Below are 27709 nucleotides of genomic sequence, written 5' to 3' on the forward strand. Positions count from 1 at the left end.
CAAGAAGAGGAACGTGCCGCGCTCGGACGCGCGGTCTTGGCCGAGCGGCGGCACCCGGGTCGCGCTCTGGACCTCCGGGGTCTGCCGTCTGGCGCTGCGCCAAGTGCTTTGATCCGCGCTTATGTCAAGTGGGTGTGGGCTCTTAGGGAAGGCCGGGCGAGGACGAGGAGGGAGCGAGATGCACCGCGGGCGAGCTGAGGCCCCAGCGCGCTCCGCCGCCCCGCGCTGCTGACCGGTAGCCGGCCCCGGCTCCCGGAGCGGGCTCATGGAGCCGCGGCGCTGCCCGTCCGGGGACGCGTGCCCCGCCGCCCTGGGGGGCTGGAGGGGGCCGCCGCGGGGGCCCTGCAGGTGTGTCCGCGCGCCGTAACTTTCGGGGGGCTGCGGGCTGTTGGGCGGGTAGGGCTCAGGGTGCCCGGGCTGCATTTAGGGATGCTTTTGTGTCTGGGCGCTGGCGTGATGGGAGCCGGTTCGTCCCCGGCCGGCCATCCGCGTGGGAGCCGCAGCTCGCCGCTGGAGTTTCAGCGACAGAATTCATTGAGCCGGCGACCGGCTTTGGGTTACTCATCGGGAAGGGCGCCGAGGGAGCTGTCTTGCTGTTGTGAGAATTGGTCTCCAAGTACAGACTGCATTCATGGTAACAGGATTATCTCTCAGCAGACAGCGCGGCTTCCCGAAATGGGCTGTGGTTGGGGGCACCGGTCGGTCGGGGTGCGGGGGAGGGGAAGTGGGCAAAGGAGACCTGTCCACCCGTTCCGCCCCGCGCGGCGGGGCGCCGGCCCCTCCCCCCACCCCTTCTCGCAGGGAGCCGGCTATGGGGGAGGTAAGGGGTCAGCTTCTCGCCGTTGACAGGTCTAGTTTCAGACACACCTTCCCGGAGGAACGCGGAGGCTTTGTTCCAGTGCCCGTCCCAGCCCCGAGCCCAGAAGCCCGCGGGCATCGGGCCGGGACTCCAGTGCCATTACTCATCTTTTATAGCAACGCCGGCGAGCTCCGGGTAGGCAAGTTAATTATTAATGTGTCTAGGCTGGAGAGAGGGAATCTGGAAATGAGATTGGTGGGTTGCAGGTTTTTCTTTCCCTTTTTTGGCGTTGGCCATCAAGGTTTAAGCCCAGGGTATTGCAGCCTATTTCCTGAAAAGGATGCTGGCATTCCCCCAGTGACCGGCACTCCACGAAAGGGACCCCCTTTCCCCATCTGTGGGATAGTCCCATCTCCCCCCGGAGGGCACAGAGGGAGCAGCTTTTGTTTTTTATCTACTTTGGAACCGGCCCATACCTTTCCTCCTTTGCCTTCTGAAACCAACCTCATTCCCACCAACTGCCTCAGAGCAGCTTCCAGGCTCAGGTGTGTGAGACCTGAGCCCTCAGCCGGTAGTCTGAAGCGTTCAGAAAAGAACTGCCTTGTCCCGGCCTCAGTGCCTGAAAACCTCCGCCCTGCTCAGCAAGTGCCCTGGGGTATATTTTCAGTCCCCTGCTCTGTAGGACTGTGGGCCGAGGCAAAAGTGTCTGTCAGGTGGTCACCTGACCTGCCTCTCCCAGTTCCCTCAGCTCCAAGTGGAAGGAGGAGGTCAAGGTTGGGGAAGAGCTGAGGGCGGAGTTCTTGCTGTGGTTTCAGTTTCCCTCCCAGCTGGATGGGAGCAGGTGGATTCTAAAACTGGTAGTCTCACCAGGTGTGCTCTGTGTGTGCTAGTGAATAAATAAGAATGGGAGGGCCCAGGTTTAAACGGACGGCTGTGGATGAGGCTTGGCTTGGCGGATTGGGCTGGCTGGAGGGCTGAGATTTTGCCCCAGCTGGGGCCTGAGGAGAATTGTCAAACTCAGCCCTCCTGGCAGCATTGTGCCTTAGAGACCTGGGACACTGCTTGTTCTTTGTCAGTTTAGGATAGAGGACTCAGCCTTGTAAACTGAAGGGTTGGCAGATCTGTGATGAGAAGATGAGCTTGCCTTGGAAGCTGACACTCTTGAGGGTGCAAGAGGGGTCTGGGCTTATGGGGGGGGGGAGAGGAATGTGGGGAGGAGGATGGGCTTATAGGGGTGAGGAGTGCAGGGAGGGGGATTTTAGCTCTAACTGTGGGCTGTGAATTGTATCAGAGCGGTTCGCTGAGACAGGCTGTTGTACCCCACATCCCTCCCTTCAGTTGTCTGTCCCCTACCTCAGTGGCTTGGCTTCCTGGGTTCCTCCTGGCTCTGGTCTCCAGGGCTGGACTGTTCTGATGGCTGCCAGGGACACCTAGTCCCCATCTCACCCCAGCCTTCCGGGGAGGAAATGAGTGAAGGAGGGCTTGGCTTCAGAGAGGCCTCTGATCCTGACACCCTGGGTTACTGGGGAGTCTGTGCCACCTGTCTTCCCACTGGGTTTGTGGTATGTGCACTCAGTGGCACCCCTCCCCCAACTCACATGCTTTTAGAGTGCCACCTTCTCCAGCAGTGCCCTGAGCTGCTGGTGATCTGCTGGCACTCTGCGAGTTGAGGATTTGGAGATGGTCCTGATTAAGAACAATTTTTTTTTAGATTATGGGAAGTCTGCCATCTAATGTTTGCTCACTTGCAGCCTACTGGTCATAGCTGAATACTTATTGATAATGGCCTGGCCACTGCCTGGGAAGCTACTCAAGGTGATTCTGTAAAGAGTAGGTGGGTCCCTGGGGGCACTGTGAAGCGAACAGGAGGTCATCAGGGATTGTGACGTTGTGGGCAAAGTGAGGCAGCTGTTATAAAGGCTGTGGGAATTGTGGGGTGAACAGGAAGAGATCAGAGTCACTGTGAGTGGTAGGGTCAGAGGGCTGAGCAGGGCTGGTTTGGAAAGTCCCCCATGTGTCCTGTTCCTAATGTCCATGCTGGGCACAGCGGGCTGTGGAGAGTCCAGCATCAGCTGAGGCCTCTGTTCTGGGACCTGACCGCCACTGCCACCTGGGAAAAGGGTCCGTCTTTCTCTCTGTACACCAGCTCCTAGACTTCTCCCTTCCCTCTTAACAGAGGTGCTGGGTTTAATGGTGGCTGTTACTGTGTTCCTCAGCCCCAGCTCTGGCAGGGAGCGTCTTCCTGGGACGGGCAGCTGGAGAAAGTACCCAGTTTAAGAGAGAGGTGCTTCTGAAGGCTTGTTCTGAATCACAGAAGATCAAGGGGAGAAACAATAAAGACCCTGGCAGTCTCTGCAGTCTTGGTTTGTAAAATACAAAATTCCTCCCTAGGGTTTGTACTGTCTCTGGTGAAGAGAAAAGAGGCTAGTTATTCCAGGCCTATGCCCCCTGCGTCTCCAGGTGAGGGGAGAGAGAATGACGAGGAGTTAGTTGAGGCATATGGTTTGTGGCACTTTCTCTGCCCACTTGGGTTCAAACTCAGTCTCTGCTGTTTACTAGCTTTGTGTTTGTGGGCCTCTCTGAGTCTGTTTCTTTGCCTGTTAAACAGGGATAAGGGTACCTCTCTTCACCCCCTCCCCCCAGTAGGATAATTGTGAGGATTATACAAGACGTTTGTAAAGGATTGAACACAGTGCTTGTTAATTGGTAGGTTTTTTTTTTTTTTTTTAATTAAAAGTAACTAGAGGATCCTTGGAGCAGCAGCTGAGAGAGCTGTTTTATTTTACAGAAGATGAGAATGTCAGAAATGTCATTTTGTGCCCACCCCAGAGGCCATACCTGGGCTTCTAGGGTCAGATATGAGAACTGTCCTGGAAGAGTTTCTTCTGATCTTCACATTAAGTCTGTTTTCCAGTCTCAGATTATTCAAAGAGGCCTTGGAGACCTGTGAATCCCTGACTGCAGGCACAGAGCATAATTGAGCTGGAAAGGTAGCAGCCTCAAACTCTTGCTAATGCAGCCATCTCTGGTCCAGCCATGATTGTGGATTGTGAATTGTTAGTCCCAAGAACAACCAGACACCTGGCACTTTTTATCTCTGTAACTCTGGACGAGTCCTTTTGTCTCTTTGAACTGGTGTTCTGTGAGAATAATAAAGCCTGCCTCTTATGATTAAATGGAATAGTGTATGCAAAACTGTAATGCAGTAATGTAATGCAGCTTACTATGTACCAGACACTGTTCTAAGTGTTTTCATATATTATCTCATTTAATTCTCACAACAATTTATGGTGCAGTTAATTATTGCCCACATTTTATTGACGAGGAAGTTGACTATTAGGAATTGTTACTGTTGTGTGGTTGACCCCCTGTGGAAATCATGCCTCTGAAGATCTCTGCCTCCCAGAGTAAGAATAAACTGAAGTTTCTGCAAGTACATTTGCATACTGCCTTTCTTCCATCCACCTATTCTAACATCTCCAGCTAACTCTGGATATGTTTGTAAAATGAGTAAAAGAGGTCCTTATTGGTCATTTTGGTTTTTCGGTGCCCCTCTCTTGTCCCCTCTGCCTTTCATCCATAGGCTCTGTGAGGCTTATAGACACAGCACCTTCTTGGCTGTTACTTTTAAGTGTCATTTGTGTGGCACTGTAATCCTCTTGGGCTCACTCACTTAGTGGTACCTTTTAAGAACGAGGTTGCTGGTGGATCAAAGATAGTTGATATTAGGATAGTAATGCAAGATATATAAAAAGGATTGTACATCAGCTTGCCTTAATGCTGGGCAATACTTAGGTACTGAGGATCAGTTGTATCTCCTTCTGACTTGAGTGTAATTCATGTAAATAAACTAAATGTTTGTGGATATAAAAACAAAAAAGAAAGAAATAAAGAGGTTGCTAGCTTGATTTGACTTTAGGCAGAGGAAATGTTTGGTTTAGAGCCAACCATTAGGCTTGGAGTTTTCAAGGTCCCATCTTTCTTTCTAATGGTTCTGGTTAGCTATTTTGAGTCCTTCCCTCTGCTCCGAACCAGCTGCCAGTGAGCACTCAGGTCTGAAGTTTTAAATGTGTTAGGGAAAAAAAAAAGGGAAGAAAGAAACAAACAGCCTGTGAAAATAAGGACTCACGGCTGGTGGTGTTTCAAACACGGGTGGTGCTCATTAACAGAGTTATGATCACAGCCTCAAATTTATTCTCATTACTTTTGTAGCATGTTTATATGATAAGAAAAAGGCTGCAGCTTTGTGGGTTATTCTTTCTTTTTATGACAGGAATAACATTTATGGGCGTATAACACAAGTAAAGGAATAAAGGTCTGGTTAGGAATAAAAAGTGAAAAGCAACTGGTGGGACTCCGGGCATACTCAGAAGATTCCAGAGTTCTCGTTAGCAGAGATTTTTCACAGCACGGACCTGGGTGCCTTAGTTCCCACAGCAGCCTGGTGATGTCATCAGAGGGATATTGTTCCTGTCATTTTACTGGAAAATGGAGTAACTTTTCTGAGGTCAGGTAGCCAGATATGTAACGCTGGAGACTGGACCCCAGGTCTCTGAATTTCTGAGTCAGAGGCAAGCAGTCTCATTTATCCTTGTAACAATTTAAATAATTTTTCCTATTATGGACACATGATGGAAAATGTAGAATATTATAAAGGAAGATCGAAGCAGGGAATCATGGCCCAAGCATTGTGTACATCTTGGTGAATTCTAAAGACTTTTGTTTTAGGAAGAAGGGAACGTTTGTCTTTGTCAGGGAAGAATTGCTTGTTATTTATACATCTCTGGGCATCTTCAGTTTCCTGTCTTGGAGCAGGCACTCTTTCTGTAAGCTTTGATTCCCTACAAATTCAGGCCAAGTTCTTTATTTTATGTGAAACACCGTGCTAGGCACGGTGGGGGAGAGAAAGATGAGCAAGGCATTCCTGCCTTTAGAGAGTTTATCATTAAGTGGGAGAGGCAGATGTGTACTCCACCAGTTAGTCCAGGTGTAATAGTAATAGCAAACAGCAACTGTATCCAGCTCTGTTCCAGGTGCTTTAGACAAGTTATTCACATTTAATCCCCAGACAACCTTGTGAAGGAGGTGTTACCCATTTTACAGTTGTAGAAAAACTGTGAGGTTAAATGGCCTGCCTAAGGTGATAAAACTAACAACCATCCAAGCTGACATTCAAATCCAGGTTGTCCCATTTTAAGACCAAGGGCCCTCTCTTTTGAAAATCCCTTAAAAGAGAAGCACGAAGTCAGAGTCTTTCAAGATGAGGGAAGGTATGGCGTTTATCTCTTTGTCATTCTCTCTCATCCTTTTCTTCTGTCATCTTTTATGATAAATGATTCTAATAATTTTGAGTGGTATTCATTACCTTTTCCAAAAATTCCCTGCTTGGATTCTTTTGCTTATCTGGACCACTTGATAATAAATCTCATAACCTCAGAACTGGAGGAAATGGAAAGGTTGTCTAGATCATTCTCTTTCTTTTCTTACTTGGGGGAAACTGAGTCTCAGAGAAGGGACCTCACGTGGACATACCTAATAGTTGTTAGCGCAGTCAGGACCAGAACTCAGGTTTTTTCACCAGAGTTTCCCAAAATGTAACAGGATATGGGATAATACAGGGGTGAGTATTTTAAATTTTAATAGTTTTATACCTGAGTATATGATTTTTTCATGTGAAATGTGACTGGAATATTGAACTCATCATTTGGCAGCTACTGTTGCTTAGGATGTGTCTAAAGTCTGTGCTGTCTGTTTAAAGGAAAAAGTGGACGTACAGGTTGGACAGCGAGGTGGCAGAATCATGGAGGCGGTGTGCGGGCAATGTGTGGATGACATTAGGGAAACAGCGCGGATACACCAAGTTGTACTCTCTGAGAGGATTTACTTGCCCTATCAACTTGATTCTTTTAGGAGCAGGAAGAAGGGGGCCAGACCCTAGTGGAAGCATATTACCTACTAGGTATTTTATCTGTCGGTCAGTATGAATGGGTTCATTGTGTGTATATTGTATATTGAGAAAGCTCCGAGAGGTTGATTAACAAGCCCATGGTCACACAGGGTAGATTGGAGAGTGAGAGTTCAGATCCCAGCTTGGGCTCCTTCCCTTGCTCCTCCTTGACACCTGCCACATTCCACAAGGTGGGTGTGCCCTGCACCCAGCCTGCCCTTGTCCAGGGTTCTGACACTTTCTTGTTCAGGTACCAGGCTCAAGTGGAAATGAATGTGATTGGGTTGCTAGGTTGCTGCTGTAGCCTGCTAATTTAAAGCTTGATTTTGATAGAATTTCAAAGAATGTGCTGTATCTATAATATGTGTATTTATCAAATCTGACTCATGCTGGTAAGTGGTAAAATCCTTATCCTGCTGCCTTTTGGCTTCTGTACACATTGTGATGACGCTGTGTGGATTGTGAGCTCCAAGAAGACATAGACTGTGCCTGTCAGTCTATCTAAAGGGCAATTACCAAATGATGTTTGAGACTGATTCATTTATCCATATTTTCAGAGTTCAGAGGATCAACCAGTAGGTTTTTACCTAGGGTGGAGGTGTGTGGGCTGCTTCCACGTTAGCTGAAGAAACTCAGAGTTGCAGGTTATGAAGAGAAGGCCTCCTTTGGGAGATTTTGGCTAGAACAGGGGCTGTAGGCTTTGGGTCCCTCCTAAACCTGTCGAGAAGCTTCTACGTCTCAGTGGTTTAGGACCACGTGGAGCATGGTTTCTTGCAGGAGGCAGTCAGTCACTGCCCATCTGTTATGCACTAAGAGCTGTGATAGTGAGGTAGGCTGAAAGATGGCTCCCTCTCCAAAAGGTGTCCGTGTTCTGATCCCCGGAACCTGTCAGTGTTACCTTATGTGGTAAAAGGGATTTTGCAGGTGTAATTAAGTGAGGAATGGGGAGATTATGCTGGATTATCTGGGTGAGACCCGTGTAATCAGAGGAATCCTTATAGGAGGGTCAGAGTGAAAAGAAGGAAATGTGATGACTATAGTAGAGGTTGGAGTGATGCAGGCCTGTGAGGAAGGAATGTAGAAGCTGAAAAAGGCAAGGAATGGGTTCTCCAGAAGGAATGCAGCCCTGTTGACACTTTGGTTTTAGCCCAGTGAAACTGATTTTGGACTTCTGACCTTCACAACTGTAAGATGGTAAATGTGTGTTGTTTTAAGCTGCTAAATTTGTGGTAATTTGTTACACCACAAATATAATACAAACCGATACCAGATGGGTACTGAAGATCAAACAATGAACATAGCACAGTCCTTGCCTGCCTTCAGTGGTTCTCAGTCCAGTGGGGGAGACAGGCAAGTACAGAGCCAATTTTGATAACAGTGATAAGTATCCCGTTAGGGCTGTAAGTTCAGGAATCTGTGGGAGATAAGGGAATTCAGCCTGGGGAAAAACTTCTTGGATGAGCTGACCTCAGAGGTGCCACTGAAGGAGAGTTGGAGTTAGGGGATGAAGGAGGCCGGGAAGAGCTTTTATGGAGAAAGAAGAGCATATTCAAGGTCATCTCAATAAGATCTGAAAACTAGGTGGAGGCGACTGGCCAGGCCTTCCAAGGCAGAAAGCTGGTTTAATTAAGTTGGTGCAGGTCCTCATGGCCCTGTGTTCAGACTAAAGCCTTGCACAGTGGGAACTAAGATGGAAAAGTCCTGGTGCTACGCCTTCAGGGTTGTGTGATGATAGACCTAACACCATCTTGGGCACCTGCTAGGTCTTTCACTTATATTTTCCCATTTAATCCACGCAACAACTGTGAGAGGTAGGGACTATTATTTTCTTCATGTTGCGACTGAGGAAAATTGAGGTTAAGTAGTGGGCCCAAGACCACATAACTTGTAAGTAGTGGGGCTGAGATTTGAATCCAGGCCTTCAGGCCTTCGAGCCCTCGTTCTTAGTATTCTCCTCTGTGGTAGGAAGATCACTGGGTCAGCAATCAGAGGAGCTGAGTTCTAGTGCTAGCTGTGCTTCTTACTAGATTTAGGTCAATCTACTCTTCAACCTCAGTATTTCCATCTGTGAAAGGGGATAAGAGGCCTGCCTGCTTCAGAGATGTTGTGAGCCTAAAGGAGATGCTGAAGGAATGTGTTTTTGCTGTGAAGTCCTCTCCTCTCACCAGAGTTTCAGACACCTCCAGAAAGGTCCTTGTTTGTTAGTGAGCCCTATCTTGCAGTACTAGCCATCCTTAAGGGTCATGAGGCAGGTTGGGAAATTTGGCCACAGTGGATCATTGACGTGTCCACATGGGGCTAGAGTGTTTGCATCTGTGGGTGGTGGTAGAGATAGAAAGTGGGCAAGAGACAGGGAGTGGCCTGTCTCAGGGTACCGAGAGTGGGAATGTAAGTCTGGAAGGAAGAAGTGTAGTCTGCATTGTGTTCCCTGCAAAGATGCCAACGCTAGAGGTGACTGAGGGGAAAACTTTCCTGACATGGAAGTTGGGCGAGCAGCATGTCGTGATTTGAGGCAGGTTGATGTGAGTTCTGGAGCCTCAGTCTCTTCATGCGTAAAATAGAGCTAATGATTCCTACTTTGCAAAGTATGTGAAAGCATCCTGCCCAGTTCCTGGCATATAGCGGACATTCAGTAAATAGGGACCATCTCTAAAGCTGGCTGTTTGAGACTTCTCAGGGTTAATCCAACAGATTCCAGTTCTTTGCAGAAATTCCACCTTTCTCCCTTGCCTTTCAGACTCACTTAGGCACATTGTAATTGGACGTGAAGGGAGGTCTGGCCACAGAATGAGAGACCCGTGACTCTTTGATGGGGAAGACCCTGTGCTTCCCAGCGAGAAATGGTGACAGGTGGTTTTCAGGTGGCTGCACTGGGTCTGCTGGGCCATTTTGGAAGCGAGACTGTGTTCATCTTGCCAAGTACAAGATTGAGTGTCACTGTTTTGCTTTCTGGGAATAATGGCCGTGCAGATAAAGTAGATTTATGGCGCTGAGGTATTTCAAAGAATAGACTGTTCCTTTTTTTTGAATGTCTACATCTTCTGGTTATTAAGGTAGTGGTTATTTTAGAATATTTGGAAAGTATTTTTTAAAAATAAAAACATTTACTTCCACACCCAGAGATGATTACTGCTAACATTTTAGTGTATTTCCCTCCATTCTTTTTGAAATGAACATATACTTTTTTCGCAAGATACAGAGTTGAATATGCTTTATTCACTTAACATATCATGTGCATTTCCCAGATTATTACATATTCCTTAGAAACATCTTAATTTGTTGCATAATAGTCTGTTGGGTACATGTACCATAATTTTCTTAATCATTCCCCATTCAGAGGTTGGGCATTTAGATTGCAACTACTGAAATACATAAATACGTATTTTCCCCTAAAATATGTAAAAATATTTGACTATGGTTGGTTTTTTTTTTTTTTAAACTATCTTCTTAGATTCCTAGAACTGGAAATTCCTAGACCAAAGAATCAGTACATTTAAAAGTGCATATTGGTGGGGATTATCGGACTGTTCTGTTTACTTTATATTTAAAGCAAAAATGTTATGGCGTGTCAGGCGGCTGTGGGCCAGCTGGGTGAGGTCCCTGCTTCTGACCATTGTGCACAGGAGGCTGCCTCCTCACCGCTCACTCACTTCCTGGCAGACAGTACAATCAGCCCCTTGTAGCTCCCCAGTGAAATTTAAGTAATCGGTCAGCTTCTCCAGTGCTTCCCTCTCTGTCAGGAAGTTCATCTGTGAATCTAACCTAAATCTCGTCTGCTGCATTTAAAATCCTCACCCGCCGCTGACTCCCCTCAGTGGGAGTGGAGCAAAGCGGAGCGGAGCTGTGCACCTGCTGCAGGCAGCCCACTCGCCTCTCTCCCCACTGCCTGACCACCGCAGCTCCGGCCACCAGCCTTATGTTACCCTGGAGGAAACTTGAAGGTCTCTGGCTACTGCTGTCACGACTAGGAGGGCGGTCCCTGCATCGAGTTGCTGCCGATAACACCAGGTAGGGTTTCCAAACCTGAGAGTGCCCATGGCGTGGAGGCCAGCATCCCGGCCTCTCCCGTGCCCTCTGCAGAACTCGTGGGGGCAATTAGCATTCAGAGTGGTGCTCTCCTATTGACAATGCGGGTCTATCAGATTGGTTCTCTGGGAAAAAAGAAATGTGGCTAAAGCAGGGATTAATTGTGTTTCAGTCCCAAGTGCATTGGCCAAGTGGTAACTGCAGTGAAGGAGTTCAGCCAGGCAGGGAGGGGCATTTGAGTGCATTCTGGTGATGGGGGAGCCCACTGTCAGTATGGAAAGGGTAGGGTCCCACCCTGGGCCTCCCACCTTTGGCATCAAGTAGCTGCTGTGCCCGCCACCTGAAGAGCCTTGACTACCTTTCTTAGCCAGAGTCCTTTGTTGAGAGCTGACAGCTTTCTTATGGGGCAGTAGGATGTTAATTTGGAAGGGAAATGAATATAGCTGCAACTTCATGGGTAGCTAGAGGCCCCTTGTGTCCCTCACTTAGGCCTTTTAGAGCTGGCTGGCAATAGGCCAGCAGAGTGGACCAAGTCGTACAGGAAACAGACTGGGGATTGAGTCCTGCAGCACCTGTGGGAGTATCTGAGCATGGCTGGAGCCTGAAGTGTCCCTGGGGCCCGGCCCAGGCTGGCTGACCTCCTCCAGCTCCTTGCCGTCCCTTCCATGTCAGCACCAGGAGATCCTGCCTCAGTATGAACTGCTTGATGTTCTAGCTTTACCTCCTCAGAAGGTCTGCACTCTGAAGACGAGATGCTTTGTTTCCTGTTTGCTGTTCCTTCCTTCAGTGCCTGGTACAGTGCTAGTGCTTGCTTGAAATGAAAGAAGCATTTATGAGGCAAAACCCAGTGGTGTTACGCACTCAGTAAAAAAGCTAGTTCTCTGCTCTTCAGCCCCCATTGAAAATTCCGTGTCAGATGGTTTTTCTTCCTTTTGAATAGGGGGAGCTTTTTTTCCCCGCCTCACCTTATTTTTATCCCTTGTGCACTTTGGAGCTGAATATTGCTGGTACTTTTACCTTGACAAGTTGGAGCCCAGTGTCCCCACTGTGAGGACTTAGCCCAGTGAATGCCATCCCTGGCTGCCTGTTAGAATCCCTTGGAGAGCTTTTTAAAAATACTGATGCCTGGGAGCCAGTGCCAGAGATTCTGATTTATTTAGTCTCAGTTGGGGCTCTGGCACCATCATTTTTTTTTTTTTTTAACATTTTTTTGGAGTATAATTGCTTTACAATGGTGTGTTAGTTTCTGCTGTATAACAAAGTGAATCAGCTATACATATACATATGTCCCGGTATCTCTTCCCTCTTGCGTCTCCCTCCCTCCCACCCTCCCTATCCCACCCCTCTAGGTGGTCACAAAGCACCGAGCTGATCTCCCTGTGCTATGCGGCTGCTTCCCACTAGCTAGCTATTTTACGTTTGGTAGTGTATATATGTCCATGCCACTCTCTCACTTTGTCCCAGCTTACCCTTCCCCCTCCCCGTATCCTCAAGTTCATTCTCTAGTAGGTTTGTGTCTTTTTTTTTTTTTTTTGGCTGTGTTGTGTCCTTGCCGCTGTGCGCAGGCTCCTCTAGCTGCAGTGAGCGGGGGCCACTCCTCACTGCAGTGCGTGGGCCTCTCATTGTCGTGGCTTCTCCTGTTGTGGAGCACGGGCTCCAGTCACGCGGGCTTCAGTAGCTGTGGCACGCAGGCTCAGCAGTTGTGGCACACGGGCCCAGCCGCTCCGCAGCATGTGGGATCCTCCCGGGCCAGGGATCAAACCCGTGTCCCCTGCACTGGCAGGCGGACTCCCAACCACTGCGCCACCAGGGAAGCCCCTAGGTCTGTGTCTTTATTCCCGTCTTGCCCCTAGGTTCTTCGTGACCATTTTTTTTTTTTTTTTTTAGATTCCATATATATGTGTTAGCATACGGTATTTGTTTTTCTCTTTCTGACTTACTTCACTCTGTATGACAGACTCTAGGTCCATCCACCTCACTACAAATAACTCAATTTCGTTTCTTTTTATGGCTGAGTAATATTCCATTGCATGTATGTGCCACATCTTCTTTATCCATTCATCTGTCGATGGACACTTAGGTTGCTTCCATGTCCTGGCTATTGTAAATAGAGCTGCAATGAACATTGTGGTACATGACTCTTTTTGAATTATGGTTTTCTCAGGGTATATGCCCAGTAGTGGGATTGCTGGGTCGTGTGGTAGTTCTATTTTTAGTTTTTTAAGGAACCTCCATACTGTTCTCCATAGTGGCTGTATCAATTTACATTCCCATCAACAGTGCAAGAGGATTCCCTTTTCTGCACACCCTCTCCAGCATTTATTCTTTGTAGATTTTTTGATGATGGCCATTCTGACCGGTGTGAGATGATATCTCATTGTAGTTTTGATTTACATTTCTCTAATGATTAATGATGTTGAGCATCCTTTCATGTGTTTGGTGGCAATCTGTGTATCTTCTTTGGAGAAACATCTATTCAGGTCTTCTGCCCATTTTTGGATTGGGTAGTTTGTTTTTTTGGTATTGAGCTGCATGAGCTCCTTGTAAATTTTGGAGATTAATCCTTTGTCAGTTGCTTCATTTGCAAATATTTTCTCCCATTCTGAGGGTTGTCTTTCATCTTGTTTATGGTTTCCTTTGCTGTGCAAAAGCTTTGAAGTTTCATTAGGTCCCCTTTGTTTATTTTTGTTTTTATTTCCCTTACTCTAGGAGGTGGGTCAAAAAGGATCTTGCTGTGATTTATGTCATAGAGTGTTCTGCCTATGTTTTCCTCTAAGAGTTTTATAGTGTCTGACCTTACATTTAGGTCTTTAATCCATTTTGAGTTTATTTTTGTGTATGGTGTTAGGGAGTGTTCTAATTTCATTCTTTTACATGTGGCTGTCCAGTTTTCCCAGCACCACTTATTGAAGAGGCTGTCTTTTCTCCACTGTATATTCTTGCCTCCTTTATCAAAGATAAGGTGACCATATGTGCGTGGGTTTATCTCTGGGCTTTCTATCCTGTTCCATTGATCTATATTTCTGTTTTTGTGGCACCATTGTTTTAAAAAACATTCCACAGGTGATTCTAGTGTTCAGTAATTTTCCCAGAATACGGAGTAAGATGTTCATTCCTGCTGTCATGTCAGCAGTTTCGCTTTATGGAAAGATGTGTTAGAAGCCTGTGATATCTGCAGCATTAGGCTGCTCACATCCTTTATGGAAGCAGAAAGGATAGCATGATAAATGAGAGGATTGTGACAGGCTTTCGTGGGTGGTATTGGCTTGATGGGAAGCCCCTGTGGATGTACCTAGCATCCCTTTCTGTTACCAAGATGTGCTCTGGCTGTCAGTCTGCCTGGTAATTAAGCAGGGGACCTGGGCAGGAGGAGGATGTTTTAGTAAAGGTGAAAGATAAAAAGGAACAAACCGGCAATGAGCCTGTTTATATTCGGTTCATTAGCCAGGGCCTGGGTTCACCTTCTTCTCAAACGTTTGGAACATGGGGCAGACGGGACGGATGGGGAACAGGGCTGTGAGTGAATGGCAGAGGATGGCGTTCAGTTTCAGGCTAGAGGACAGAGAGGTCAAAGCTGTGGGTGCCTGCAGTGAACGTTCAACCCTTCATGGCTCTCGGTTACCCATTGCAGGCTGGGATCCCTAAGGCCTCACTTATGCTAATTTCCTTTTGAATGTTGTAGCTACCTCTTCCCAGAGGAGATAATAGGAGACTGAGTTATTGCCATGAGTGAATGAGCCCTTTCACTAAGGGTATTTGGGTTTGCCTCTGGGTTCCTTTATGTGATTCGAGGATGGTTATGCCCCTGTTGACTAATGCATTTGACTTGATGTCTTAAGTCCTATACCTTCCCTGACCCTCTTTGGGGTGCTTGTGATTGGGCCTTTGTTCCATGAGCACCCTCTCAGATTGAGGGGCTGCTTTTGTGGTTTCAGCTGCTCCTTGGCTTCTGTCTCATGGTTTGGCCACTTCCAGGCCCTCTCAGCCTTAGAGAAGTTGGAGCTCCCTTAAGAGAGCCCCGTGTAGTTTTATCAGAGGTGAGGTGGCCTCTAGATTAACCCCTGGGGTGCTAATGGCACTGTTCCTCAAACTTACAAATCCTGCTTAGAAAAAGCTACACACATTTTATTTATTTATTTCTAGTTTTCACATGCTATTCAAACTGCAGTTTTGCTAGCTGTCTATAACAGATTCCCCTGGGGTGCCTGTTAAAAATGCAGAATATATGGGACTAGAGCCTAAGAATTTGCATTTTAGCTAGAATCCCAGGCCATTATCAGGTACAGGAATGTTTGAGAATCACTTTGTTAAAAAAAAAAGTCACCCCCTTTGTTTTACAGGGGAAGTATGACACAGAGTGGTTAAGTGACTTGCCCAGGATCACGCAGTGAATTCGGGCTGGAGCCAAGCTGGAAGAACCTAAGCCAAGTCCAGAATGTTAACATCACCTCATAGTTGTATAGACCTTTGTTCTTTGAAATCGTAGCCCATCTTTCTGCCCCTCTAGTTTGCTAAGATGGAAAGTGTCATTCATCGTCTGTTTTGAACCAGATTACTTTTTGCTGTGGGGAGCTGTCCTGTGCATTGTAGGATTTTTTAGCAGCATTTCTTGCTTCAGCCCCCTGGATTCCAGTAGCATCCCCCGGTTGTGATCATCAAAAATGTCTCCAGGCATTACCAAATGTCCTTGGGGGGCAAAGTCACCCCAGGTGAGAACCACAGCTTTAGCTGCAAAAGCCATGTGTCAGGGAGGTTCCCTAAAAGCATCCTACAACATTTATTTTTATATCTAGGGATTCACTTTTAAAATTTGCATAGCTGGCTTCTACCCGACTTGGCTACTGTGCTGGATTGCACACATTAATGAAGTCACGCTGAATATAAGCTCTTTCCTCCTCTGTTTTGGCCTGCAGAGGAAAGACAGGTAAGCTTGGAAGGACCACTGAATTTGGACTCTAGTCTACGGTTTGCCTGCCAGGCCTGCATGTCCTAGCTGTGGGATCTTGAGGAAAGTCGCTTGCCTTCTTGAGCCCCTTTCCTCATCTGATTATGATAGAAATAAATGTTTGTTTTGAATGAGAATTAAGTGACACCTTGAATGTGGAAGTGTTTATAAAACATTATTCATATATTAAGTGGCGATGATAAGATTCAGGTCTAATTACCAGCACTTCAGGTTTTCACAAATTCAAGAGTGCGGAACTCAGCACAGCAATCAATTCTAGACTTGTATTTGGCCAAGTATGTTACCCTTGTCGTGTTTCTGCCCATAAAGTTAATCTTCCCCCTCTCACTTTAAATTTAATCTCCTTCTCCTTACTGGCCGTTGTGATACCTCTTTTGGGTCATTGTCTCTGCAAGATTGGTTGTTAGTTTATTACCTGTGACTGGCAAGAGCTGGGTTCTTTTTATGGTAAGGTTTCAGAAGGGCCGTCAAATAGTTTATGAAAATCAAAACCAGTGTCACCTTCCTTTCCCTCATGGCCAGCACCCAGGGAAGTGCATAGTAATTGGTACATGAGGCCTGAATGCAGGCGGTGAAGCCAGCGTTAGTCTGTAAAGAGTTGCATGCAAATGAACTTGGAGATTAAAGGTCTCTGAGCTGTTGGCACAGCAAAGCTCGGCTAGTCCAGCACTTTATTTTGCAGACAAGGAAACTGATTCCAGAGAGGGAACATGTCTGAGGTATCACAGGGGCAGAGTAAGATTGTGGTCCAGGCTTTCCAGGTGCCGGCCGAGGCTCTCGGCACATGTTCACGCGTGTCCAGCCTGCTGATTGGACGGTGTGGGGGGAGCAGGCCCCACGCCGTATCCAGGGTGCTGTGGCTCCCCTCTGTTTTACTTCAGATATTGCCTGATAGGTCTTGTGAGATCATCTCTTTTTGCTCAGTAGTTTATGGGTGGAACTTCACCAGAATTCAACACAGTACACAGTGTGATTTCTGCTGATTCTTACAGCAGGACATCTTGAGGGGAAAAGACACCAGTTTCTCTGTGAACATATTGAAGACGAAGAAGACTGAGAAACTGAAGCCCCTCTTGTTTCTTCAGCCACTTCGAACACCATCCCTTGGCTATACATATTCTCCCACTATGATGTGCTCCTATATCGTCATCACTGCTGATATTAATTGTTAGTGTTATTAATACTTGCTGTTTATTGAGTGTCTACTGTATGCCAGTGCATGTGTTTACCACAATGCACATCTCAGTTGATCCACCCAAAAACTCTACTGAGAGGGTACTATAACTGTCTCTGTTTATAAATGGGAAACAGATTAAGGAACTTACTCAAGCTCACAGAGTGGGAGGGTGAGCTGAGATTCAAACCCTTCCAACTGATGAAGCCTGAATAGGCTCGTTCCTGATCTGTAGTTCCTGACTCCCTTGGGGGCAGTTACTGTGAACCCCACCAGCCCGCTTCTCCTCTCTAGCCAGCGTCAAGGCCTTCGAGGACCTGCTTCAGTTGGCCAGTTTGAACCTCTAGAGCTGTCCTGACTGGGTGGCTCTCCACCTGCCCCCCGAGCATTCCCTCTCAGGCTGTGCCAAGAGTCTGAATGAGAAGAGCTGTCCCTGACTCAGGAACCTAGAGGCCAGCTGGCAAGGGAGGCGCAACCTTTAGAGACTAAGGCCTGGATTTTGGTTGGTTGGATGCCTTAACCTTCTGGAGCCTCATCTCCCTTGGCTATAAAGTGGAGGCAATTCCTGTCTCAAAATTTTCTTTTTTTTGAGAGTGTTAGACACTTCATATTGAAAGTGTTTATAAACTGTGGGTTTAGGTGGGATTGTGAGACTAATGATTACTCAGCACCTATACATCACCATCATGATTCCAGAGGAGAGGAGGGTGGGAGCCTGGGGGAGAATGTTCAAGGGAATGAAATGTAGGGACACTTTGGGGAAGAAGAAGCAGACTAATCTCCATTTGCCGGCCATTTAAAAGGCCCTCTCACCCAGCCTTCCTCCTTCATGCAGTGCCAACGCACCCTGTGTGGATGTGTTTCTGCTTCCCTACCTGCTCTGGAGGGAGTGATCACAGGCACTGATGGAGGACTAGGGGTTCCTGTAGGTCCCCCTGCAGATACTCGCCACAGGGCCCACCCTGCTTTTCCCTGGCGCAAAGAGGGCTGCTTGGGGGCGGACTTGGGTTGTTTAAAGGGAAATTGCTAATAGATCCTTTGGATTATGGTGACCTAGAGGAAAGCAGAAAATTAAAAAAATTTTTTTTCATCATGAAGGTAGTATAACTACATTACATCAAAAATTGGATAATAGAGAAGAGGGTAAAGAGCGCTCATATTCATTTCACCATAATGCATTTCTTCTGGATTTTTGCGGGGAGGTGGAGGAATAATAATTTTCATTTATTTTAATAGGTGTATGTAACATGGCACACATTCGACAGGGTACAAAGCAGTGAAAAATAAGTCTTTATAGAACATGTTTTTAGTCATTTCACACGTTTTTTTTTTTTTTTTTGCGGGGAGCGGAGGGGCGTGCTGTGTGGCATGTGGAATCTTAGTTCCTCGACTAGGGATCCATCCTGTGACCCCTGCGTTGGGAGCGCGGAGTCTTAACCACTGTGCCGCCAGGGAAGTCCCCGTACATATGATTTTGACTCTTTCAGTCAACATTACTTGATCTTCACATGTCTAAATGTCTTATTCTTCCCCATTTTAAAGGTTTTAAAAATTTTGCAAGCAATAGGTGCAAAAATATACTTAAAAATTTTTATTCTTACGTAAATGGACAGCAAAATACCAAATTGGTGGTAATTGGTGGTGACATATCACAGGTGACTTTCATTTTTATTTATTAAAAAAATTTTTTTTAATTTATTTTATTGAAGTATAGTTGATGTACATTGCTGTGTTAATTTCTGCTGTACAGCAAAGTGATTCAGTTTTTTATATATATATATATATATGCACATTCTTTTTCATATTCTTTTCCATTATGTTTATCATAGGATATTGAATATAGTTCCCTGTGCTATACAATAGGACCTTGCTATTTATTCATTCTATATATAATAGTTTGCATCTGCTAATCCCAAACTCCTTATCCATCCCTCCCCCACCCACCTTCCCCCTTGGCAACCACAAGTCTGTTCTCTATGTCTGTGAGTCTGTTTCTGTTTCAAAGATAAATTCATTTATGTTGTATAAGTGATATCATATGGTATTTGTCTTTCTTTTCTGACTTACTTCACTTATTATGATAATCTCTAGGTTCATCTATGTTGCTGAAAATGACATTAATTCATTCTTTTTTTATGGCCGGATAATATTCCATTGTATATATGTACCACATCTTCTTTATCCATTCATCTGTCAGTGGACATTTAGGTTGTCTCCATGTCTTGGCTATTGTGAATAGTGCTGCTATGAACATAGGGGTGCATGTATCTTTTTGAATTATAGTTTTGTGTGGATATATTTATTTTTATTTCTTATGCTTTTATTTCTAAATTTTCTACAATGAGAAGGAATATTCAGAGAAGTATGCTGAGTAGATATTGTCCATAATCTTAGAATTAACATTTTGGCCTGTTTTTATTGACTATTTAGTCTTTGCATTTTATAAACATAGTTGAGATTATATTTTATATTGTTGTGGGTCCTACTTGGTTTTCATTTAACATAAGCATTTATTAAGCTTAGATTCTTCATAAACTTTGTTTTTAATAACCGTAGAATATTTTATCAAGTAGAAACACTATTTTATTTAATCATTCCCTTATGATCGGACAGTTAGGTAACTTCCAGTTTTCACTGTTAAAATAATGCCAGGATGTACAACTAAGTAAATACAGCATTTGGAAGTGTCAACCCTGAAAAAATCAGTCCAGAGATTAGAGGAATTCTATTCCCAATGGATGGGTACGCATGGAAATTCCCTGGCAGTCCAGTGCTTAGGACTCCATGCTCTCACTGCCGAAAGCCTGGGTTTGATCCCTGTTGGGGGAACTAAAATCCCACAAGCCGCACGGCATGGCCAAAAGTGGGAAGAAAAAAAAAAAAAAAAAAAAGTTAAGATGGTGAATTTTATATTATGTGTACTTAACCACAGTAAAAAAAAATTGGAAAAAAAAATTCATCATCCAATGGATGGGTATGTAGCAGGCACGCAGCAGTTGCTTGTGCTTAGTGAATGAGGGGACATGAGTGAAAGAGTGTTCTATAAATGATTCCAATAAATGATAACATGAAAGAATAAAGAATGCTTTACAGCAGTGAAGACCTGTCAAGAGGGACTTCAGGATGGACTGCAAAATCCAAACCTGTCATATCCTGATAGCTTCAAGGTTTTTGAGAGGGTTCTGCAATTTCAGCCATGAAAAGTATTGGGGGAAGACAGTGATTTGCAAAATTGTACAGTCAGAATGTAGAGCTGCTCTGTCTTTGTGCCACATTGAAGGATCAAGTGGCACTGATACTTTTCCAGTTTCTGAAGGAAGGGGACATGGCAAGAAGGACAAAAGCCTAAAGGTGGTTTGTTGTCTGACTGTGTGCTGCCCAAATGGCTGCTGAAACCAAATCAGTTTGTGGAAGGCTGCGACGGTTTTCCTGGCTTAACTCTCTCTTTTGGAATTGGATAGGAAAATAGAATTTCTCTAAAAAGTGTCTCTATTTGTGCCTGGAGCGCTCTGTAATTTGGACCTTGTCAGAACAGCCTGTCTTTATTTTGAATTTGGAACAATTGACTCCCCTTTTCTTTATGCTGTGAGCTATTTACATGCCAGAAAGCACAAGTGGAGGCCTTTCCACCTTCTCACTCACAACTTCAAGAAATACATAAAGGAAAGCAGCATTCTTTAGATTCTATAATCCCTGAGTGTTGGCAGCGAAGAAATGAAAAATATTCTAATGTAGACGTCTGTGTGGTGGTGATGGGCTGTGGATGGGCAGGGAGAAGCTCGGCAGCTGGGTCCTATTGTGCTGTTTCTTAGCCTTTCCTAGGACCCTCTGGGGAATGGAGTCCTCATTCACCTGGCTGAGCATACATCCCATACATAGTTCTGTTTGTCCATTTAGTCATTACGTTCATTCCTTCACTCATTTATTCTATTTGATTGATCACCTAATGTTATAATGTTATACGTCATGCAGTGTCAAGGCTGTAGTGACACAGCTGTGACTAAGACTTCCTTCCTGTTTCAGTCAGGGTTCAATGGCAGTAATGAGAAACTAGCTATTCGAAACAGGCATGGATTGAATACAGTGGATTAGGTGCTTACATCATTATTGAGAGGGTGGAGGAGCAAGATCTAAGCTGGCCTGTGGTAGTGACTCCTAAAACAAGACTCTGAAAACGTAACATTTTCTTTTTCCTTTTTCTCCCTCTTTTGAACTCCCCTTGCCCCCTGCTCCCAACTTCTCTGTCCCAGATTTTAGACTGTTCCTTTCTGGGATTAATGGATTGTAAAGTGTTAATGGTCGAGTCCGTTGTTAATAATAATAGCTGTTACTTGCTGCCCTTTTACTCAGTGCCCAGCTGTGTGCTAAGTCCTTTATATGCCTTCTCTCAATTCTCACATCCTCTATTACATGCTTAGTAGTATTATCTCCACATTACAGATAAGGAACCTGAAGTTAATAAAAGTTAAGTGACTTACCCAAGATAATTCAGTGAATAAGTACATTTGAATTCAGGCAGTATCCCTGTCCAGAGGTACTTGCAGTTTAAAACAAAAGCTGGGCCAAAGAAGATATGCAAATGGCCAATAAGCACATGAAAAGCTGCTCAACATCACTAGACAGCAAGGAAATGCAAATCAAAACCATAAAGAGATACTACTTCACACACACTAGGATGTCTATATTCAAAAAGACAAATATTTTATTTTATTTTTTTTTACATTATTTTGAATCATACACCTTTATTTTTAAGTTTATTTGCTGTGCTTTTTATAGCAAAGACCTTGACTTTTTATTTTCCCTCAGATTTATTGAGATATAATGGACCAATAAGAATTGTATGTATTTAAGGTATACAACATGATGTTTTGATATACGTATACATTGTGAAATGATGGACACACATCACCTAACATAGTTACCTTTTTTGTTTTTTTGTGGTAAGAATACTTAAGATCTGCTCTCTTAGCAAATTTCAAGTATACCATGGTGACAGTCACCATGTTGTATATTAGATATCCAGATCTTATTCACACTGTATAATTGAAACTTTGTACTCTTTGGCTAACATCTCCTTATTTTCCCCATCCCCTGCCAACCATCATTCTCCTCTCTTCTTTTATGAGTTTGATTCGTGTAGATTCCACATAAGTGAAATCATGCAGTATTTATCTTTCTATGTCTGGCTTATTTAACTTAGCATATAATGTCCTCCAGGTTCATCCATGTTGTGGCAAATAGCAGGATTGCTTTCTTTTCAAGGCCAAATTGCCTTCTTTTTCAAGGCTGAATAATATTCACATATATATAAAACCTCATTTCCTTTATCCATTCATCTGTTGATGGACACTTAAGTTGTTCCATATTTCCATATCTTGGCTATTTTGAATAATGCTGCAGTGAACATGGGAGTATACATATCTATGCAAGATCCAGATTTCATTTCCTTTGGATGTATACCCAGAAGTGGGATTGCTGGATCATATGGTAGTTCTTTTTTTTTTTTCCACATCTTTATTGGAGTATAATTGGTTTACAATGTTGTGTTAGTTTCTGCTGTACAACAAAGTGAATCAGCTATATGTATACAAATATCCCCATATCCCCTCCCTCTTGAGCCTCCCTCCCACCCTCCCTATCCCACCCCTCTAGGTCATCACAAAGCACCGAGCTGATCTCCCTGTGCTATGCAGCAGCTTCCCACTAGCCATCCATTTTACATTTGGTAGTGTGTACACGTCACTGCTACTCTCTCATTTCATCCCAGCTTCCCCATCCCCCCGTGTCCTCAAATCCGTTCTCTACGTCTGCGTCATTATTCCTGCCCTGCCACTAGGTTCATCAGTACCGTTTTTTTAGATTCCGTATATATGCATCAGCATACGGTATTTGTTTTTCTCTTTCTGACTTACTTCACTCTGTATGACAGACTCTAGGTCCATCTACCTCACTACAAATAACTCAATTTTGTTTCTTTTTATGGCTGAGTAATATTCCATTGTATATACACGTGCCACATCTTCTTTATCCATTCATCTGTCGATGGACACTTAGGTTGCTTCCATGTCCTGGCTGTTGTAAATAGTGCTTCGGTGAACATTGTGGTACACGTATCTTTTTGAATTATGGTTTTCTCAGGGTATATGCTCAGCAGTGGGATTGCTGGGTCATATGGTATTTATATTTGTAGTTTTTTAAGGAACCTCCATACTGTTCTCCATAGTGGCTGTATCAATTTACATTTCCACAAACGGTGCAGGGGGGTTCCCTTTTCTCCACACCCTCTCCAGCATTTATTGTTTCTAGATATTTTGATGATGGCCATTCTGACCAGTGTGAGGTGATGCCTCATTGTGGTTTTGATTTGCATTTCTCTAATGATTAGTGATGTTGAGCATCTTTTCATGTGTTTGTCGGCAATCTGTATGTGTTCTTTAGATAAATGTCTATTTAGGTCTTCCCCCCATTTTGGATTGGGTTGTTTGGTTTATTTTTTGATATTGAGCTGCATGAGCTGCTTGTATATTTTGGAGATTAATCCTTTGTCAGTTGCTTCATCTGCAAATATTTTCTCCCATTCTGAGGGTTGGCTTTTGGTCTTGTTTATGGTTTCCTTTGCTGTGCAAAAGCTTTTAAGTTTCATTAGGTCCCATTTGTTTATTTTTGTTTTTATTTCCCTTACTCTAGGAGGTGGGTCAAAAAGGATCTTGCTGTGATTTATGTCATAGAGTGTTCTGCCTATGTTTTCCTCTAAGAGTTTGGTAGTGTCTGACCTTACATTTAGGTCTTTAATCCATTTTGAGTTTATTTTTGTGTATGGTGTTAGGGAGTGTTCTAATTTCATTCTTTTACATGTAGCTGTCCAGTTTTCCCAGCACCACTTATTGAAGAGGCTGTCTTTTCTCCACTGTATATTCTTGCCTCCTTTATCAAAGATAAGGTGACCATATGTGCGTGGGTTTATCTCTGGGCTTTCCATCCTGTTTCATTGATCTTTATTTCTGTTTTTGTGCCAGTACCATACTGTCTTGATTACTGTAGCTTTGTAGTTTAAGGATAGATATTTTAAAAGTGCTGGTAAAGATGTGGGGAAATTGGAACACTAATACACTGCTGGTGAGAATGTGCAACCACTTTGGAAACCAGTTTGCAGGTCCTCAAAAGTTTGAACATAGAGTCACATATGACTCATGAATTCTACTCCTAGGTATATGTATATACCCAAGAGAAATGAAAGCATATATATCTGTATAAAGACTCATATGTGAATGATCATAGAAGCATTATTCATAATATCCCCAAAGTGGAAATAACCCAAATGTCCACCCACCAATGAATGGATAAATTAAATGTGGTATATCCATGCAATGGAATATTATTTGGCAGTGAAGACAAAAAAAAGGAGTGAAGTACTGATATATGCTATAAGGATGAACCTTGAAAACATTATGCTAAATGAAAGAAACCAGTCACAAAAGATAACATAGTGTATTATTCCATTTATATAAAATGTCCAGAATAGGGAAATCTGTAGAGGTAGAAAGGAGGTTAGTGGTTGCCTAATCTACTTTCTAGGGCTGGGAGGGATGACGGCTAAAGGGTATGGGGTTTCTTTTTAGAGTGATGAAAATGTTCTAAAATTGAGTGGGCTTATGGTTGCACAACCGTGACTATACTAAAAGCCATTGCATTGTACACTGTAAATGGGTGAATTGTTTGACATGTGAATTATGTCTCACTAAGTTGTTACCAAACCAAAAAAAAAAAAAAAGAAGAAAAGCTGGGAAGGACAATTCTTACCCAAAGAAACAAATTGCTAATGGTGGAATTTAGCTCAAACTTCCCAGTTGATTGTCTGGTTGGTGGACCTAGAGGTGGTTTTTTTCTCAACTGTCTACTTTTCTGGGTTTTTCAGTTTTTCTCTAAGGTGTATATATTACTTTTTATAAGTAGGAAACCAAAATAAAGTATGTCATGAAATATGTATTCCATTGGGTTATGCAAAAAGAACATCATGACTTCTACATGTTGTGCCACTTGAACTTGTTTGATTATTTTTGTCCTAGAAGAAATATTTTTGGGGAAAAAAAAGTGAGAGGTACCACAAGGGTGTGTCCCTGAATTGAGCTGGTATCAGAATCCAGTCATTCCTCAAAGCCTCCTGCCTTTCACTATCTCATTTCTTACTTGCTCTTTGTGCCTGTCCAAGGACCACCAAGTTGTTAATGATCACAGTGTTGTATACAGTTTTGTGCACAACTTTCCTTACAAGGGAAAGATGATTGGGGGGGAGGGGAGAGGGGGGGTGGTGATGGATGGTCAAATTGAATATGAGTAAAAGGAAGAAATGTAGTGGGGTCTGTGCCCTTAGGTAATTTGTTCCGTTGCTGATGCCAGCATTTCATAGTCTATTCGTAACCCAGTAAAATACCTCATGAAAGTTACAAGGCCTTCACAGAAGGGGAATTCACTGTAGCCCTCTCCTTTCTACCTGAGCTAATAAGACCATGCTTATGTTTTGTTTTGTTTTTTAACAGGATTTATGGATCAGTGAAGTGAAATGTATTGAGATCCAACTGTATGTTTGAGGGCAGAATTTGCTGTCAAGCAATCAGAGTAAAGCTGAGGATTTACAACCCATGAGAGGCTTAAATGGAGAGTTCTTTTCCCATTACACATTAAGTGGGCAACTTGGAACATGACCTGGATTTCTCAGGCTAGAAGTGGCAAGCTTTGGGCCCTGAGGTCTTCTCGTTTACTGTGTGCATGTGTGTTTGTCTGCAAGTAAGGTCCAGGTGCCTTCCAGGTAAAAGGGGTGTGAGGAGTAAGGTTAAGGGGAGCAGGTCTGCTAGGTACCTGACCCCCACCTTACCCAGTGAGCCTGCCAGCACTTTTCGGCACAGCGCCTGGCACCTGGGCTCTCTCTTTTCCTGCAGACACCTGGGACCTTTAAGAGCAGGCCTGGAATAGCTCACACGTATGGTAGAAAGAGAAATCCCAGAGAGCAAGGTTTGGGTCTTCACTCTACCACTTACAAGAGCTCTTTGCCTTTGGGCAAATCACTTATCCTTTTTAAGCTTTTCCTAATCTTTAATAGAAATAATGCTACCTACCTTCCATGCTCATGGCAGATGCAGGCACACCTTGGAGATACTGCGGGTTCAATTTCAGATCACTGCAATAAAGCAAATATTGTGATAAAGAGAATCTTACGAGTTTTTTGGCTTCCCAGTGCATATAAAAGTTATGTTTACACTGTACTGTAGTCAGTTAAGTGTGCAATAGCATTATGTCTTAAACAATGTACATACCTTAATTTAAAAATAATGCTGTTGGAAAAATGGTTCTGATAGACTTGTTCAATGCAGGGTTGCCACAAACCTTCAATTTGTAAAGAGAGGCAATATTTGTGAAGTGAAATAAAACGAGGTATGCCTGTATTAAATGAAAATCATATGGAAAATGCATAGCACAGTGCCTGAGACACATTAAGCCTTTAATGAAGATCATTACCTCTTTCCTAATCCACTTTTCTTCTTTGTCTCCCCTTTCCCTCACCTGATTCCTACACTGGGTTGGCAGAGAAAGTAACCCAGTTTTCTCCACCTCCAGAGGCCCCCTGTCAGTATTATTAAAATATTTTCTCCCCCACCTACCTATTTTTGTGCTAAATTTTAGTCTATATTGAACACATTTCTCCAAAATAAAACCCATTGAAACAAAAAATTGTTTACTCTAGATTAACCTGTCCTGTAGAAGTTTCTATGATAATGAAATGTTCTTGGCTATTCTTGTCCTTTTACTCTTTCACTTAGATTTTAAGATCGGTTTGTGAAGATCCATGAAAAACCCTGTGAGATCTTGATTGGTTTCACATTGAATTTATAGATTAATTTAGGGAAGAAGCAACATCGTTATGACATTGGGGTTCTCCAGCTCTCCTTTCACTTAGGCCTTTTAACATGTTTTTCAGTAAGCCCATATTTTCTCCATGAAAGTCCTGTCAGAGATTCACAGACCGAAGGATATTGGTTAGGTGGCCATGAGGCCAAGAGAGAGCAGAGTCTAGAAGCAAGGAAGTCAGTGAAGAGGTGAGATAAGACGAAAGCTTGGATTTAGGACTGTGAGAAGGGAGAGGAGCCAAGACATGCCAGAGACATCTCCTAGGAAGAGTGGACGGGGCCTTATTAATTCTTTCAGGGCAGAAGAAGAATAACACTTGCTGCCATTTGTTGATAACTCACTGTGTACCAAGCAAAGTGCTGGCGCGTTACCGTCTTCATTACTTCTCCTCACAAAGCTCCAGAGTAGGCATTATTACTTCTATCCTCCAGGTGAGGAAACTAAATATCAGAGAAGTTAAGTAACTAACCCAAGGTCCCCCAGGGGAACCAAGCTAGTTCACATTTAGATCTGCTCCTGCCGAAAGGCCGCTGAACACTTGTGTAATCTCGGGTTGTTTCAGAGTTTATTGGACGTACTTCGTGAAAACGTGCTAGACCTTTTGATTTTATGACTGAAATAAAAGTGATGAAGATCCTGTTTGCAGTCATAGCAGAAAATTAAATTGGAATGTTTACCTAGTTTTATAATGTTTTATAAAAGATCTAGACAATTTGGAATTTATGAGATCTATAAAATGTGTTGTTGAGAGAGCAGGAGGGCAGCTTTGGGGATGGAGATCACGTGACTCTGTGGAAAGCAGAAGGAATTTTGAATTCGGAAAGTGTTCTTGGTCTTGTATTTCTGGGTAACATTTTGTTGATGTTTTTCGTCCATTGGTCAGAAGAAAAAAAG

At 44.0% G+C, this 27709-nt stretch overlaps 1 protein-coding gene across 12 annotated transcripts in view; it reads left to right on the plus strand.

The window, feature by feature from the left end:
- Positions 1 to 27709, plus strand: part of PLEKHA7 (pleckstrin homology domain containing A7) — a 208063-nt gene that overhangs the window by 75660 nt on the left and 104694 nt on the right. The window contains exon 1 of one of the 12 annotated variants that reach the window (XM_082341393.1): positions 7 to 348. The exons of the other annotated variants lie outside the window; for them this stretch is intronic. Within the exon in view, the coding sequence (XP_082197519.1) occupies positions 266 to 348 (83 nt within the window). The 5' untranslated portion in view covers positions 7 to 265. Of the gene's footprint in view, positions 1 to 6; positions 349 to 27709 lie in introns of those variants that run through there. 12 annotated transcript variants of the gene reach the window in all.

This window comes from Balaenoptera borealis (assembly GCF_965194805.1).
Source record: "Balaenoptera borealis genome assembly, chromosome: 11".
In the NCBI taxonomy this organism is placed as follows: Eukaryota; Metazoa; Chordata; class Mammalia; order Artiodactyla; family Balaenopteridae; genus Balaenoptera; species Balaenoptera borealis.